At 43.7% G+C, this 15,931-nt stretch overlaps 2 protein-coding genes across 4 annotated transcripts in view; one reads left to right on the top strand and one right to left on the bottom strand.

Moving 5' to 3' along the window:
* Window positions 1-207: 207 nt before the first annotated feature.
* TRMT5 (tRNA methyltransferase 5) lies at window positions 208-7,191 on the bottom strand. Its single transcript, XM_051622287.1, has 5 exons — window positions 7,102-7,191; window positions 4,655-5,304; window positions 3,653-3,777; window positions 1,476-2,130; window positions 208-523 (listed from the first exon to the last, which is right to left on the bottom strand). The coding sequence occupies exons 1-5, from the start codon at window positions 7,104-7,106 to the stop codon at window positions 459-461; spliced, it is 1,500 nt and encodes a 499-aa protein (XP_051478247.1). The 5' UTR covers window positions 7,107-7,191; the 3' UTR covers window positions 208-458.
* Window positions 7,192-7,349: 158 nt separating this feature from the next.
* The window catches only part of SLC38A6 (solute carrier family 38 member 6), a 40,563-nt gene continuing 31,981 nt past the window's right edge, over window positions 7,350-15,931 (top strand). Inside the window, exons 1-4 of one of the 3 annotated variants that reach the window (XM_051622290.1) lie at window positions 7,350-7,517; window positions 8,198-8,319; window positions 9,077-9,150; window positions 13,284-13,336. In XM_051622290.1, the coding sequence (XP_051478250.1) occupies window positions 7,368-7,517; window positions 8,198-8,319; window positions 9,077-9,150; window positions 13,284-13,336 (399 nt within the window). In that variant the 5' untranslated portion in view covers window positions 7,350-7,367. Of the gene's footprint in view, window positions 7,524-7,566; window positions 7,765-8,197; window positions 8,320-9,076; window positions 9,151-13,283; window positions 13,337-15,931 lie in introns of those variants that run through there. The other 2 variants (XM_051622289.1, XM_051622291.1) reach the window with 2 other exon arrangements.

Here is a 15,931-nt window from a genome sequence, read left to right as displayed (position 1 = left end):
AGAATCCAACACAAGGGTTATAGAACTCATCATGACAGACCCCACCAAAGACAAAAATCAGCTTTTCACCACAAACCACACATTATCAAAATACAGGAAAAAAAAACAACACAACAAACAACAACAACAAAAAAAAAACAACCCAGAATGTGTCACTGAATCAACAAGGGGTGCGAAACACCAGAGAGCAGAAAGCACCAAAACACATTTATTAGAAAAAAACCCAAAGGTTTATTTTTTGGTAACAACAACAATTTCAATCTGCTTATTGATCCCACAGTTAAAAGGAAAGGTAAGTGCAGGGAGCAAGGCTCACAGAGGAAAGCTGCAACGTCCCTTATGCATCTCAGCACCTGAGCTGGGTCACAGAGGTTTGCTTCAAATAATTCAAAGGGGAAACTAGAGGTAACCTAGGTATGCCTGGGTGTATCTTGTAACTCACAAGGTAACTCCAGTCTTCAGCTGGGTAACTCTTCTTCAGAAAAATCCTTGCTGGTGCACAGACGTTTAGAGGCTGGTTTTGCTGGAACAAGGTTAGAAAAATTAGGTTATTTAATATACAGTAAAGAGATGGAACTAAACCACGAGCTGTGTAACACTTCAGGGGTTTCACAGGAAGAGCATTAAAATCAGGATTAACAGTCACGAAAATGGTTACAACATTAATGGTGGATCTTTACTAAATGCCAAAAAGGACTTTCAAAAAACCTGTATGGAGCTACGTTTTTACCTACATCTCAGTGTTACCCCACAAAGGCATAAAATAAGTTTCTCAACACTAAAGCTTTATCAAAACCTCCTTTCCTCTAGTTCATGTAACTGCAGACTGAAGGTCTCCCCCTTCTTCCCCCTTGCCATGCAGCACAAAGCCCAAGATCACTGAAGCCAATGAGATTCTGCAAGTACTTCAAGGGCAAATGACCCGTTATTTAAAAGAAAAGCAACATTAAGGATCTCCAAGGATATCCACTTCTCACACTGTACAGAACTGGATTCTGCTGATGTAGACTCCAGACCTAATCAGAGTCTGTGCAAGCACAGGGAGGAAGGCCAGAAGTGGGATCAGTCACTTGGAAGCATGCCATTCCAACCTGGGTGAGAATGAAGCTCCAGTTCTCAAGTACTCAGCTAACAGAAACATGTGCTTGATGTTCAACACCCCATCCTACCCCAGCACACAATCTAAGGCTTAAAGGTCTGGTTTAAGGCCTGTGGGATGATCCTCTCCAGTCCACCATGGTTTCTGAGGAGGCTCCTGCTGGGATCAGAGCAGTGAAGTGCTGCTGCCCAGAGCACACAGAGCCCTGCAGATGCTGCACACATGGTCCCACTGGCCACCTCTACACTCACACCACAGCCCAGAGTGGCTGGCACATGGCTGAGGTGGCCCACGGGGCTGGCAAGGTGGCACCAGCCTGAGACAGCTGAAGGGACAGCCTCAAAGCCAAGTGCCACCTTGGAGGGTTGTTCCTTACCTGCATCAGGGCAGGGCCTCTTGTACAGCACATCAGCTGGAACCTGGAAACTGATGCAGAGCATCTCCTTGTTGGGGGCAACGTTTCTCACCAGGTAGGTAGAGCAGCGTCCATCCAAGGAGGTTCCCAGTGCAGCCTCAGCTCGTTCTTGAATATCTTTGGCTGGGTCCTCGTGCTTGGAGAAGCCATAGCAGTGCAGGGTGGGAAGGCCAGCAGTGCTGCACGGCTCCCCCACCAACAGGTGTCTGAAAACATCTAGAAATTCAATGGCCAATGCTGGCAAATTCATGACTATATGAAAAGAGATCTTCTGCTCCTCTTTTAGAAGTGGGAGCTTTTTACTTAGTTCTTCTCTTACAGGCCCCAGGAGGAAGTCCCTGCCATCCATATTGAAGGCTTTTACCTCCTTCTCTACTTTATTTAGTTTGCAGTTGTGGAGGAGCCAGGTGTAGGATTCAGGATTGAGATCATTGGCAAACACGTGGCACTTTTTCTTTGCTGCTGGAATAGCAAAAGGTCCAATCCCAGCAAAGACATCAAAGAGGACATCACCAGGCTTTAGAAGCTCAACGATACGGCCGTGTTCTGTGGAAAGACGTGGGTTCCAGTAGACTTTAGAGAAGTCCAATTCATATGCAATATTATTTTCTTTGACCTGAAAGTCCAGAACATTTGGTTAAGCCTCTGTGTTCAAATTCCAGACATGTTTAAGCATTATCAGTAATTAAGACAGCTAAAAAACAAGGTGCTTTATCAAAAGGTACTGTGTATATTGACGTTTGTCCCATCAGCAGTACACATGAACCTTGTATAAACAGATCTACCCATCAGAAATAGCCATGAGGAATGTTCCAACTGCCAATCCAGATGGCTGGCTTATGCATGTCTCAATCACCAGGTGGAAATAAAGCAGCAACTTAAAATGACCATGAAGAAAAAAAATATATCTGAGGCTTTTCAAAAGCTTTGTGGCTGGCTGACAACTCCTTTATTGAAAGCAGACCTTGAGAAGATGCCTCAAGCCCTTCTCAGCAGAGTCCACACAGTAAAGAAGTGTCTGAGAATGACATAGCATGCGAATGGCAGCAGTCAGCCAAATTCAAAGCCACTGGGAGCCAGTTTTGCAGTCTTGAAAAATACTGTGTTTTATCTCTCAAGGTGACAAGAGTCTGGAAACTGATCCAAACCCAAACTTTGGGATGACCATTACCTTAAACAGACCCAAAAAGTTTAAAAGTACTTATTCAGATGAGAGTGGGATACAAGATAATACTCACTTTGCACCACACTTGAATTGTGTGACTCTGAAGTAAAGCAGGTTCAGATTCCATACGGAGCAAGGAACATACCAAAGTGTATCTGCACTCCTGGGTGTGCAGCTCAGGGGTGAGCTACATGTGAGCTTAGCCAGCTAACACCATCAGCCTAACATTTCACTGCCACTTCTTGACAGTTCAAATGCCTTCTCTGTGCAAGTACAGGATGTTCTAGCAAGCTGTTCAACTTGTTTACTTGGTAATCTAATGTTTTGTCTTCTAAAAGAATAAAACTGCTAACAGTCAGGGAAAATATTTTTGGGTCAAACCAGTGGCCAAGTTTCCAGCTAAGGACAAGAAACCCTACAGGAAGAATGCTTGGCCATTACACGGTGCTTTACACCTGAAAAACGTCAAAACAGAGATGAGGTTTGTTTTGCTGCTGACAGAATAGGAAAAAGGCACAGGCCAAATCTTGCCTAGGTGAGTGAGCCAGTGAGATTTACAAACAGTTCTGCACCAGCCCCAGTACAAGGCTTGGAGAAATGAAGACACAGCATTTTCTTAGATCAAATCCACTAAACATTTTGGCTTTAGAGTGAGAAACACCCCCCCACTACAACTTTGTAATTAGTATCTCTGTAATAAACCTCTACTTCAGCTGCTTTTACATATCATTAAAATCTAGGCAGTGAACTAGAAAGAATATTTCTCATGATCCCTGTGGCTGTGAGGCTGCTCTTGCCAGACCAGGACAAATGATCGCAGAAGTAACTGCCAAGTCACGCTCTGAAAGGGATGTCAGGAAGGGCACTGTCCAAAGGAATGGTCCTAGCAGCATCTCCTCATCACATCTTTCCAGGAGAGGTCTTTCTGGGTTTTAGCATATTCAATTTAAAATAATGGGGAAAAACCCTGTACCTTGGTGACCAGGTTGCTCTCTCCAGCAAGCACTTCCATTTGAAAATTTCTGTATGTGCTGTCAATAATGTTGGTTTTATTCACTACACAGGTGATCCCTGGATTCTTGTCAATTATAACCTGGCCTGAAAAAGAGGGGAAAAGATATTCTGATTAAGGGACTACAGCCTCTTAACATTCTTCAAGGGTTACAAACACTCTAAGATGATGAAGGGACTGGAGCATCTGCCCTATGAGGAAAGGGTGAGAGAGCTGGGGCTGCTCAGCTGAGAGAAAAGAAGGTTTAACCTGAATATACAAAAATGCTTCTTTACTTTGAGGGTAACAGAGCACTGGGACAGGCTGCCCTGGGACGTTGTGGAGTCTCCATCCCTGGAGACATTCCAAACCTGGACATGTTCCTGTGGGATCTGCTCTAGGGGACCCTGCTCTGGCAGGGGGTTTGGACTAGGTGATCTCCAGAGGTCCCTTCCAACCATTCTGTGACTACAGTTAAATTTAGAGAAGTCAGGATGTATTAGAACCACCTTCCTCTAATGATACAGGGCTGCAGATGTGACATCTTTCCAAGGCACATACCTCACCCTGACCTCTGGTGAAGACCACAACTACTGTGAGAGGACAGAGCTGTGCTTTCTGCATACAGCTACAGCATCAACACAAGGCTGCCCAGAGAGGTTGTGGAGTCTCCTTCACCGGAGGCATTCAAAACCAGCCTGGACGTGTGCCTGTGTGATGTGCTCTGGGTGATCCTGCTCTGGCAGGGGGGGTTGGACTAGATGATCTTTCGAGGTCCCTTCCAACCCCTAAGATTCTGTGATTCTACTCCAAGTCAAAACACAAAACAATGAAAAGCACTCAAAAGTTTTCCTTGTACAGTTAACAATTGATCGTTGGAATAATTGCTAAAATATCTTTTTAAGAACACATAAAATACTCCCAATTGGGTTTTTTGGGGTTTTTTTTGTTTTTTTTTTTTAGGAGGAGGGTTGTTTTACCTACCAATCAAATGCCTGTAGGGCAGCTGATGATCTCTAAGGTTCAGATGAGCTATGTGACCAACACGGCTAAATCCAGAGGTGACATCTTGACCTTCAGGAAGGACTGCTCGTAGGATCTCCTCCGACTTGAAGTTCTCATAAGTCAGCTCCAACTCATACTTGGACACCTCAGGGCAAACATCAAGCTGTTTCAATACCTCTTGCTCCGATTCTCCCAATGAGAATTCTGGTATTTTATGAGGATCCAAAATAACAAGTCTATGGGCCTCATCTTCTGGATCCTCAACCACTCGCTTCAGGCCAGGACGCTGCAGCACCGTGCGTTTTAGGGACTTTAGCAAAGTATTTACAATTTCTTTCTTCACTTTCAGAACTGGAACAACAACTGTCCTTTTAAAGGCTCCTCTGTCAAGTCGTGTCATCCCACGCACCTCGGGACGTGGTGAATACAGCTCTAGATCAGTTTTATCCTCCCCACTTTCAGGCATTGTGGAAAACCTGTTTTTTTTTACTACTACAAAGAGACCAGGTATTCTGCCAGAATATTGTGCCAACAGCATCCAAACTGCTGGAAATGATGTATTTGATGCAGCTGTCCTAAAATGATTAGTTTTCAGTAGTCTGGCAGAGTATCCAAATCTCCATAAAGTCCTAGAAGAGAAATTATTCATTTTATAGACATTATGTAATCATTCCATTAAAAAAAAGGCTGCAAATCACACGGATTTGCTGTTCTCTTGAACTAGAATTTCCATCTGTACCAAACAATCCACAATAGTTTAGTAAAGCTCTTTATTATGAATTATATACTACAAATTTCTGGCTTTTTGCAAATGTATTTTTAAACATTAACTGACTTTAAGCAGTGAGATAATCCTCCCCTGCCAGAATACAATGACCTGTCTTGGCTCTAATAAATGTGATGCTAATCCCAGGAAGCCAAATGGAAAAACTTCTACTGTCTTGACTCTACTGTTGGATCCCTTCTGTCTCTGATAAAATTCATTACCAAGCAGGGCTTGGTAGAAAACAATTAGCAATAGTGCTCATAACCACTCTTATAGAATATGCTGAGCTGGAAGGGACCCATGAGGATCATCAAGTCCAACTCCTGTCCCTGTGTAGGGCACCCCAAGAATCACACCATGTGCTTGAGAGCATCATTCTCCTTCCTGTACCCAGTGGTCAGGGGTTACACACTCTGTAGTGCCTTTGCTCCATGTGCTGCATACCAAGAAGACCAAGAATTAACTGCAGAATTCCCCTAAAGGTACAGGGAAGCATTAGTAATGTCTGCTCAAGCAACTGAACCCTTCTCCACAAGTTCATTCATATGATGGGGGCGTGAAAAGTAGCTCTGTGCTTCTCTAAACTGTTTCCTCCACTACAGACAGCCCAAAAGGACCTAATTTCTCTGATCCTGCATCAGCTGCTTCCAGGCAGGAACCACTGCTTTAGGCAGTGTGTGAGGCTGACACTTCTGCCTTCTTGGGACGTTTGTTTCAAGACTGAGGGTTAACAGGAGGGGTACACTACCTCTGAAAGGAAACCAGTTCTCTTGCCTGCCTCAGACAGTCTGCACCCCGAGGCACAGGGCTGCTCCCTCCAGGGTAACAACCTCTGCTGCTGCTTCTTCCAAAAGGAGCTGCTCCCAAGCCCCAGCAAAGCTGGCCCTGCTCCTGTCCTCCTGCCCCCACAAATCCCAGCTCCTCACTGGGACTCCCTCCATCTCCCAGCCAGCTCATTACCCTACGCCCGGTTTTTGGCAAAGCACACCTCCTCTCCCTGTTGGCTCGAAAAATAAACATCCCATTCTTCACGTCTGCTGCTGCACGAGGAGAAAGGCTTCATCCAGAGGCCAGAGCATCCCGGTGTTTTTCTTAGGCATTCCCCTTCTCCCTAGCTGGGAACTGCTGGCCCGGCTCGCCCGCCAGACACAAGCCCCACGCCGGGTCTGGCTGCCGCAGGACTCGCACCTTCCCGGCACGGCCTGTGGGAAGCCCTGCCCTTCCCTCCCAGCCGGGATCCCTCCTGGCCCCACCGCGAGCCCTTCCGCGCGAACCGGGCCCGGGGGATGCTGCTGGAAGGCCGCCACCCGCTCCACGAGGGACACGGGAACCCCGCACGGAGACCCCCCCGGACAGGCCTGACCCGAAGCAGGGACCCTCGCCAGCACGGGGCGGGGGGGGGCGGCAGGGCGGGAGCCTCTCCGGGGCCCTGAGGGCAGCAGCCGCCTCCGGCCCACAGCGGCCTGTGCCGGGGGGAGCAGGCCCGGCCGGGGGTGCGGGGGGGGGGGCCCCCCCAAGCAGGCCGCGGGTTGCCATGGCGACCGAAACACCCCCCCCCCCCCAAGCAGGCCGCGGGTTGCCATGGCGACCGACCCCCCCCCCCCAAGCAGGCCGCGGGTTGCCATGGTGACCGCCCCCCCCCCAGGACCCCCGCCCTCACCTCATGCCGAGCCCCGCCGCGCGCGCGCCCGGCGCCCCCGGCACGTCATCGCCGCCGCGCGTGACGCCACGCGCCGCGCCGCCCGGTCCGGCCGCGCGGAGGGGGAGGGGGAAGCAGGAGGCTCCGCCCCTCTCCCCCCAAGAGGCCACGCCCTCTGCTGGCCCCGCCCCTCCCACCGCCTGTTGGCCCCGCCTCCCCCGGCGCTGGCCCCGCCCCCCGCCCTGGCCCCGCCCCCCGGCGCTCCCCTCCGCGCGGGGCCGGGGGCGATGGCGCCGCCGCCGCGGGGGGCCCGGCGGGTCCTGGCCGGGCGGGGCTGGTACCTGTCCGCCCGCCCGCCGCCACGGGAGGACCAGGAGGAGGAGGAGGAGGAGGAGGACGCGGAGTCCGCCCCGCTGTTGCCGCCGCCGCCCGGCAGCGTGCGTGTGAGGGGGCGGCTCGGCGGTGGGGAGGGGCGGCCCTGAGGGGAGCGCCCTGAGGGGCCGCGGGGCTGCCCGGGCCCGCTCGGCTCGGCTCGGCTTCTCTCCCCGGTGCTGGCTCTGTCCGGGCGGTCCCCGCGGCGTGGCGGGAGCCGGCAGCGGCGGCTGCTCCCCCGGCCGCGCTGCCGTTCGGGGAGAAGCTCAGGGAGGGCGGCCCGGGCCCCCCGGGGGAAGCTCGGGCTCAGAGGTTGGTTGGCTCGACGGAGCTCGGCGGAGCGGGGAGGCGAGGGGCTGCGGGACGGCTCCGGGGCTGGCCCCCGGGCCGGGCAGGGTGCGGGGCGGCGGGGCCGAGCCTCGGGCACCGCTGGCGGGAGCGCCGAGGCTGCTCTGCCCCTCGCCGCTGCTGGGGGCACGCAGGGGGCAGGCTGCTGGTAAAGCAGCGAGCCTGCTGCTCCTCTGGTTTGGTCTCGCCGTGCTCAAAGGTTGTAGGCGTCTGGAGATGCTTAGTGGTGTTTTGTATGCGCGAGAGGTGGTGTGGTCTTGGCGTGAGAAAAGAGATTTTCTGATTTAGATGAGGGGAAGGAAAAGTTGACTGTCTCACCTTCCCTTGAATTTCCCCCCCCTCCCGTAAAGGACTAAAACACTTCTACTAATTGCCCTTTGTTTTGCCCTTTTCACAGAATCCTCCAAATCGTGGCTCTTCCTTTGGTTTCTCAGTGTTTAATTTAATGAATGCAATCATGGGAAGTGGGATACTTGGCTTATCCTATGCTATGGCCAACACAGGGATCATTGGGTTTAGGTAAGTCTGGTTTTTTATGTACACTGGTTTTTAAACTCGGCTTGTAGTTTTGAATGGAAGAGAACTCGATTACTAAGACTCCTGTGCAAAAGCTGAGGAAGAAATAAACGGTGCTTTTCAGCATTGTTGAATAAGATCTTCCCTCTTTGGTTTAGTCATTCAGATCTGACCCAACATCAGTACTGCCCAGACATTGCATTAAATTGCCACATGGTGGCAATTTCTTGGCCATTACTCTTAATAGATTTATATTTATGTTTCAAAGGTGCTGTCTCCCTTAGTTCCAGAAATGGGCCTTCTGAAGTCAGGTGGTTAGGGAGCCAAACACTTGAATCAGCTTGTGCTTTTGTTTGCACTTCTGCTTGTTGTACAAACCAGCCTGTGGATGGTGAGGCCAAAGTCACCAGAAGTGTCAACTTTTGTAATTTTCTGAGCGTTAGATGTACTTTGTTAGAAGATTTGTATTTGTTTGTGTATGTATACACACAAACTCTTATGTTTATGTCCTTTTGTGATACTGTATAAAATGGATGTGCTTCCCCAAACCATGTAAGCAGCAGTGGAACTTAGCAAATCATGGGAAGGTCAGAGACCTTATGAGCCACAGTCAGCAGATATAAGCCATAAAATGAGGAAATCCTGTCTTGTGGTAGTTTGCTTCTTGCACAAGTAGCATTCTTAAAGATAGAAAGTGCAACAGACTGAAAAAGTGCTTTAACTGTGATTATTTTGTGGGTTTGTTGTTGTTTTTTTCTAGTATCTTGCTGCTGATTGTTGCCAGCCTTGCTTCTTATTCTGTATTTCTTCTGCTCAGTATGTGCACTCAGACTGGTAAGTGAAAAGGATTTATCTAACAGTGATCTCTGAAATAATTCCTCACCTACATCACAAAGACATGGCCCAGTATAATTATAATTAACAGCATGTTGGCACTTAGCCTCATCTGCTTCAGTGGTGTTGAAATATTTCACATTGGTAATGATTGCTGTTTGCCATTTAAAAATACAGTCAATGCCACAGTGACTGGTTTCTAGTTTTTCAGTTTTAATTTTTTTCAAAATGCCTCTCCTCTTTCCAAAAAAAAAGATAGATCCTGTATTTCTGTGACATAATTATTTTGATGCTGACTGGATGATGCTTTCAGTGAAGACTTACAAGCAATAAAATGGCACACTTTCATTCTTCTGCTTGTAATATATATTCTGTTTATTGTCAATTGTTTGAAGTGGGTACCTTTTAGGTTCTGGGATCGTACTGGATTATCACGATTCTCATAGGTGCAGGTTTTTACAGCATTTCTGATACTGAATAGAAGTCATGTTGCAGTCCTTAGAAATGTCAGTGCTCTGAGACTGTTAAAACAGTAGATTCCAAATTCTGCAGTCTGATCTGCTAATGTTTTAATTCATGCTTCCTTTACTTGTTACTGAAACAACTGACCAGTTCCTTGAGGGTTCATACACAAAGATCACATTATATCAGGAAGTCTCCATCTCTTTCAGTTACCTGGTTATTGTTTCCCTCTCATCTGTTTTCCTCTCTTTTTGAAGGTGGTGGGAGAAAGCTTCCATTTTCTTCCTTTTTGGCTTTGTTTTCTGTAGCTAGCTTGGGATTCTCAGATGGTTGCTTCCTGATTCTCCTTAGATCTTCTGCTCCTGTCTTCACCTGTTGAGTGATCTTCTTCGTTCATTCTAAAAAATATTCTTCAGAGGTAGGGTTGCTTATTGGTTGATATTGTTGGCTGCTTGATGATTTGGGACTAAGTCTTTGCTATTCTCTTTTTCTCCTCTTGGAAATCTGTGTATTAGAAAGGACTCAGAACCTTAAATAAGTAGCTAGAAAGATAAATAAGCCCAAAGTAAAAGGGAACTTGAGATATTTTTTTATGATCTTTATTTGCTTTATTTGAGGCTGAAAAGTTCTGCCTTATATAGGCACAAGGTGTTATGTTGTTGTTGTCTGGTAAAATAATTAAAGAGATCCTTGCAAAAGAACTACTGGGCAGAGGGGAAAACTAAGGCTTGAAGCTTTTGGAAGTCAGAAAAGTTTCAGTGTTACGAACTTAGAAACCTAACTTGCAAGAGTGTCTTAACTCCTCAGTATTTGACCAAAGGCAGCATTTTTTAAAATAAACACAGCTGAAATAAAGGATCACCACTGGAACGACAGGATTAAGTTTCCTCTTGTCTGAAACTAGCACTTTACAGTTCATAATTAAGTTACCACTTATTGTTGACAGGTAGTACTAGCACCAGAACTATGTCTAGATAAGGCTGCTGGATTTACGGCCTGCTGTGTTTCAATATTTTTTTTTAATTATTAATGGTTTTTAAAAATACGATTTGCCTCAGATTATATTTAGTGTAATTCCTGTAAACTATTGAAATGTTTTAATGTCAGGTAGCACTCCAACTTTTCTTTGAAGTTTTGTCTTTAAAAAGTGAGAAATATGACCTGCTGTGCCTTGACAAAGTAAAATCTGTGTACATCTTTGCTTCCAAGGTAGATAATTGAACATTTTTCTTTAGAAAACCTACCTGCATTTGTGAACAATGCTATAGTACTAAACTTAATCCATGGCAAGGAACTGGAAGTAAATGTTAGTTATTTAATATTTAAATTCTTCTAGCTAATTTTTAAGGGTGGAGAAGAAAAACCTTTGAAAGTGTTTTTAAGCTATTCATTCAGGTATTGAAAAAGCTGACCTACAAAGTCCCTTCAGAAAAGGAAACTGTAACCTTAATTCCATTTTAAACAGAGACCAGGATTCTTAAGCACAGGCATTTTAGTTGTAGTTTAAAAATAAAGCAGTGTCTTTATTTTTAAATTGTGTTGGTCTGGGCTTTGGCAAAATCAAATTATTTGTGTAGACCAAAATGTTTAGCAAAAACAATATTTCCAGGTGTCAAATGTTGGGTTTGGTTTAGTATAGTCAATCTTTTCTCCCGGTGTTAATTCATCACAGCCTATGTTGGTTGGGGGTTTGGGCTGAGAAATGAGAAGCTTACCCTGTAAAGCAGGGGGATGTACTTTGAAGTTTCATAGCTTTTAAAATTTATTTTAATTTTATGAGTTAGTCATGACTCTTGCTTGTACTACACTTGCCTATTTCACTTTGTATTTAAATGGATCATTTTAAAAATTTTTAATAACATAAAAGAAACCGAGACAATCAGTCAGAACTTGCTTATACCTATTGCCCTTAATATTTTGTTCCATATGTTTCTGAAAATGCAAAAGTAATGTGACTAGGTATCAGAGCTTCCCAGTGTTCACAGGACTAACTTGATTACACAAACTGGGTTAAGAGAGAAAATATTCTAAGATTTTGTATTGCTGTTCTAGAATTGTGTGGAAAATGTCTTTGTTGGTAACTCCTCAGATGTGTGTGCTGAGTATTTGTTCTTGTATGATAAAACCAACTCTTTCCTAAATATGTTAGACTTTTTACTGATTTTTCTTTTTTAATGCCATTGGAAATAGCCTTTTAAAATGCCTTTTTTTTTTTTTTTCTTGTGATCAACAAATTTATAAATAGAAATCCAAGAAAAACACAGGGTAAAATCTAGTAAGGCATACTTCTTCTTTAGTTTTATCTGTGTATAACTTGCATCAGTGCAATGACAGATGGAAGATGAGTCCAGGTTTATGCTGAGAGGTGACTGGCTCCTTTAATTTTGTCATATAGCTTGCCATAGCATCTTGGTGTCAGTAGTAGAGCAGAATGTGAAATACCACCCTTGAGAAAATCCTATAAGATTAATAAAGAAGGTCTCTTTGATGTTCTGGTTTTGGTTGTTTTTTTTTTCCTCTGGAGCACTGATCTGATTGTGTGCAGAAGTTCAGTGAAATAGAACCACCCAAGCCTGGGCAGTTGGCAGTCTGAGGCTCCAGCCCTGTCACCTGATCCCTGTGTCTCCAGAGTCTCCTTTCATTTCACTTCAGTGGGACCTTGCTCAGGTGTGAAGGTCTGGCCCCTGCTGCTCAAGTTGCAGGACTGGAACCTGAGTTAGGATGTGGCGGGAGTAGAAGCACTGGTGTTCCAAGGAGAACCAAGGAAGAGAAAGCAAGTGTTGGGACAATAAAATCAGGTGGTTTGGAGTTTAATTTTACCCTCTGAGGCATTTATAGCTGCGGACTGTTTTATTATGCACTGAGAAAGTGAGTGGTATTTCTCAGAAAACTTTCATCTCTTTGGTATCGCTGGAGTTTCTAGTAACAAAATACAGAGCAACAATGAAAGGCTTCAATATGACTCTTTCTTTCTGGGAAGGAATTGGTTTGAGTTACCAGCAATATTAGAAATGAACTACAGCTAAAATTCAACTACAGCTTAAAGGAAACCACAGGCTATTCTAATGTGATTATGTAGGTCAGTCGCAGGTAAGGGCAGGATTTCTGTTTTGGTTTTGCTTTGGTGTGTTTTGGTTTGGTTTTTAGTAACAGATTTCAACATGGAAGGTGTTTCCCTTCAGCTTGCTTCACAATAAATAGGGCCGAGTTTTTAAAAGCTGGCAGGCTGGTGGTTGGTGTTTATATTCTTAGAAAGATGAAAAGGGATCCTCTGTTGTTGTCTTAATTTAAAAAAAAAAAAAGTACCCTTTTAACAAATAAAATATGGGAATAAGTTATATCTAATTTTTGAAGCTAAGTTCAGAATTCTTCGCCTATAGTGTAACGTGCAGAAATCTTTGGGAGAAAGCAACTTGCCATTAGTGTATTATTATTATTTAAATATTAATATTTTGAATGTTGGGTTTCTGGAGAGTCTCTGAATGGTTGAGCATATAGCTGTATTTTGTAGCAGGAGTATAGGTGTGAATAAAGGCTATTTTATAACAATAAATACTCTTTATTTGTGTCTTTAACAATATTCATTGAAAAAGGGAGAAAAAGGCAAAGCTAGAGCTTTAAAATTATTTTGAGGTTAAAAATATTTTAAACTTTCTTTCCCTTTCTACTAGCTGTTACATCTTATGAAGACCTTGGCTTATTTGCATTTGGATCAACTGGAAAGGTGAGTATTTATTTTTACATATGTATTTTTCTTCTTGGTCTCATGCTTCTACTATGCAACTGTTCTTTGCATAGTAAAGATAAATAAATAAGTAGTATAATTACAGACATCCCAGGATACTGAAAAATCCATTGCATCGTGAAGCTCTTTGCTATGTTTCAGTTATTGTGTCTGGTCTGTAGGAGCCCAGACTTTAGTTAACTGTAAAATAGATATTCCTTAAATGCACGGTGTTGTGCTGCTTTCCTGTCAGTGTGTCCATTTTTCAGTTGCATGTACAAATGTTTGCTCACTGGCATTGTTTTCAAGTTGGCCCAGCAATCCATTTCAGGTTTGTTAGGGTCCCATCTTACCTCTGCTGTAAACGGTTAAGAGACAGGTAAGTGATTTACTGTTGGTGTTCTAGTATTTAATAGAGATCTAAGATAAGTGTTTGCCTTCCATGTAGTTTCCACAGCAGGGACAAGTAAGAGTATGTTTAATGCATGTTAATTTCTTTTGTTTAGTACACTTTTCAGATGACTGTGTCTTAATTAATTGTTTTATCTTATTTTTATCAAAAAAAGCCCACCAGCAAACTAACAATTTTTCGTATAACAGTAATCAGCATGTAAGCCATGCCTTTTTAGTAAGTGTGTACTGAACCTGTTTTTCCTAATAATAATATTCCCAGTAATACCTAGCACACAGGAAATGCTACTGGTGAATACTGCACATTTAATAATAAGGCTTCTATACTCTGTGCTTCACTAACATGATACTAAAAGCAGATTTTACTACACAGAAGTGGGGCTTTCGTCATTTACCGAAACACTGAATTTTTTTTAAAATCAGTACTGCTTAACAGACTAGAGTCTAATTACTTGTGTGTTAATGTAACTGAGAATTACATCTGAGCTGTTAGGTGTTTGCAAGACTTCCATTAGCATTAATAAGCAGATAGTGTAGTCTGTGAGGATCAATATTTATCGATCAAAGTTAAGATGGGATCTTCCTCAATAGATGATAAACCTTAATATTAGCAAGGTATGAGATAAACTTCTATTTTTTTTACTGAAGCTGTTCTGTGCATGTTAGCCACACAAGTCCTAGGAATGTAGAACTTAAGGAGATATTAAAATGGGACTTAACCTGCCATTGCTGTGAAGCAGAGCTAAACATACATAACCATTCTTGGCAGATGTTTGTCTGATCTGTTATTTAAAAGTTTAAATGAAGGAGATTTCACAGCTGCACTATGTAGTCAACATCAGTAATTTTTAAAATTCTCCCTAATACACTTTTTCATAATTTTCAGTTTAAATGATTTGTGATAAAAATAATCTGTTCCTATATTTTCAGTTTTGATTGGAGAGCACTAGAGTATTTCTGGGTTGGGAAGCTGTTGTTTCAATTAATGATTAAGTTTTCCTGATGAACGGACATTTTCTGGAACACTTTATCTTTCTCTCTTTAAGTATCCTTGATATTTATAGCCCGTTCTTAAAACTTGCCTGCAAAACGGAGCACAGTGAGCTGGCTGAGAACTTGGCAGTGACCAGAAATCTATTACCTATTTTTTAGATACAGCATGGCTGGTACTATGTCCCAATAGAAGATTTGCTGTTTCTGTGGGGGATTCATGCTGACTATTTCTCTGCTTGCAGTCATATACTTTTAAGTCATATACTTTTAAGTCATATACTCGAGGTCTGCTTCCTGAATGAATTGCTATTTAATTGCTCTTGTTGATTTTTTTTAGACTTTACTAATTTAACACAAGCACTCTGAAATCTACTCCTGCCCCTGAACTCTCCTCACCTTAGCCAGGCACAAGTGGCTTAATTCTTTTTTTCTTTGAAGTAGTTCTTACTCTTTCCTCACCCGAGTCCCGCGCTCGTGGTACAGACCGAGCGCTGTAGGACCTGGCTTGAGCTGCTTGTCTGAGGCTGATAGTAAACTACTGGTTAACTGCTCTACTTCTAGAGCAGTTATTCAACCTTATGGTGGTTTCCTGTTAAAAATACTCTCTTGAGATCTGGAGATTTTCTGCTGTTGGAAGATTTCTGATTCTCCTTTACCAAAGACATGAAGCGTTTGTTTCCTTCTATGACAAATTCCAAGATACCACCCTTTTTTGCTTTTTATTTCCCCCCCAGCCCCCTTCCCCTGGTGACTTTTGAGCTAACTTTGAATTTGGTTAAAATATGATTTGATTTTCTAGCTGATCAGTTGGAAAAACGGCAACTCCGATTTCAGATTTTATTTAAAAGTACAGATTGGGTTTTCTTTTTGTGCCTTAATTTTTTTTCCAAGTTCACTTAATGGTAGCACTCGTGTGGGATGATCCTGCTACATCAAGAAGAGCACTGATTAAAAAGAAAAACTGTACTAGATGATCTATTTTAGAACTCAACTGAAAACTCTGGGAAAATTTTAGACACTTTTAGGTTTTTTTTTTCAGTTGGAAGTTAATTCTTTGGATTCAGACAAATATTTTAATAGCCTGTGATAATTTCTGCTTCTGTATTAGTCCAGTGTGAATAATCAAAATTGCTAAAGAAAAATCTATCTAGTTCATATGTTTAAAAGAATAATGGCATTCATGACAGTTAA

The sequence above is a fragment of the Apus apus genome, chromosome 5 (assembly GCF_020740795.1).
Source record: "Apus apus isolate bApuApu2 chromosome 5, bApuApu2.pri.cur, whole genome shotgun sequence".
NCBI lineage: Eukaryota > Metazoa > Chordata > Aves > Apodiformes > Apodidae > Apus > Apus apus.
Note: the sequence above shows the minus strand (reverse complement) of the source record. Positions and strands in the feature narration are given on the sequence as shown.

Bases quoted from the DNA above. Each gene is read 5' to 3' on its own strand.
- TRMT5 (XM_051622287.1), bottom strand. The intron at 3,778-4,654 runs GTAGGTAAAACA...CCTCTTTTTCAG, and splicing joins GCCCTACAGGCATTTGATTG to GCCAGGTTATAATTGACAAG. The intron at 524-1,475 runs GTAAGGAACAAC...ACCTTGTTCCAG, and splicing joins GAGGCCCTGCCCTGATGCAG to CAAAACCAGCCTCTAAACGT.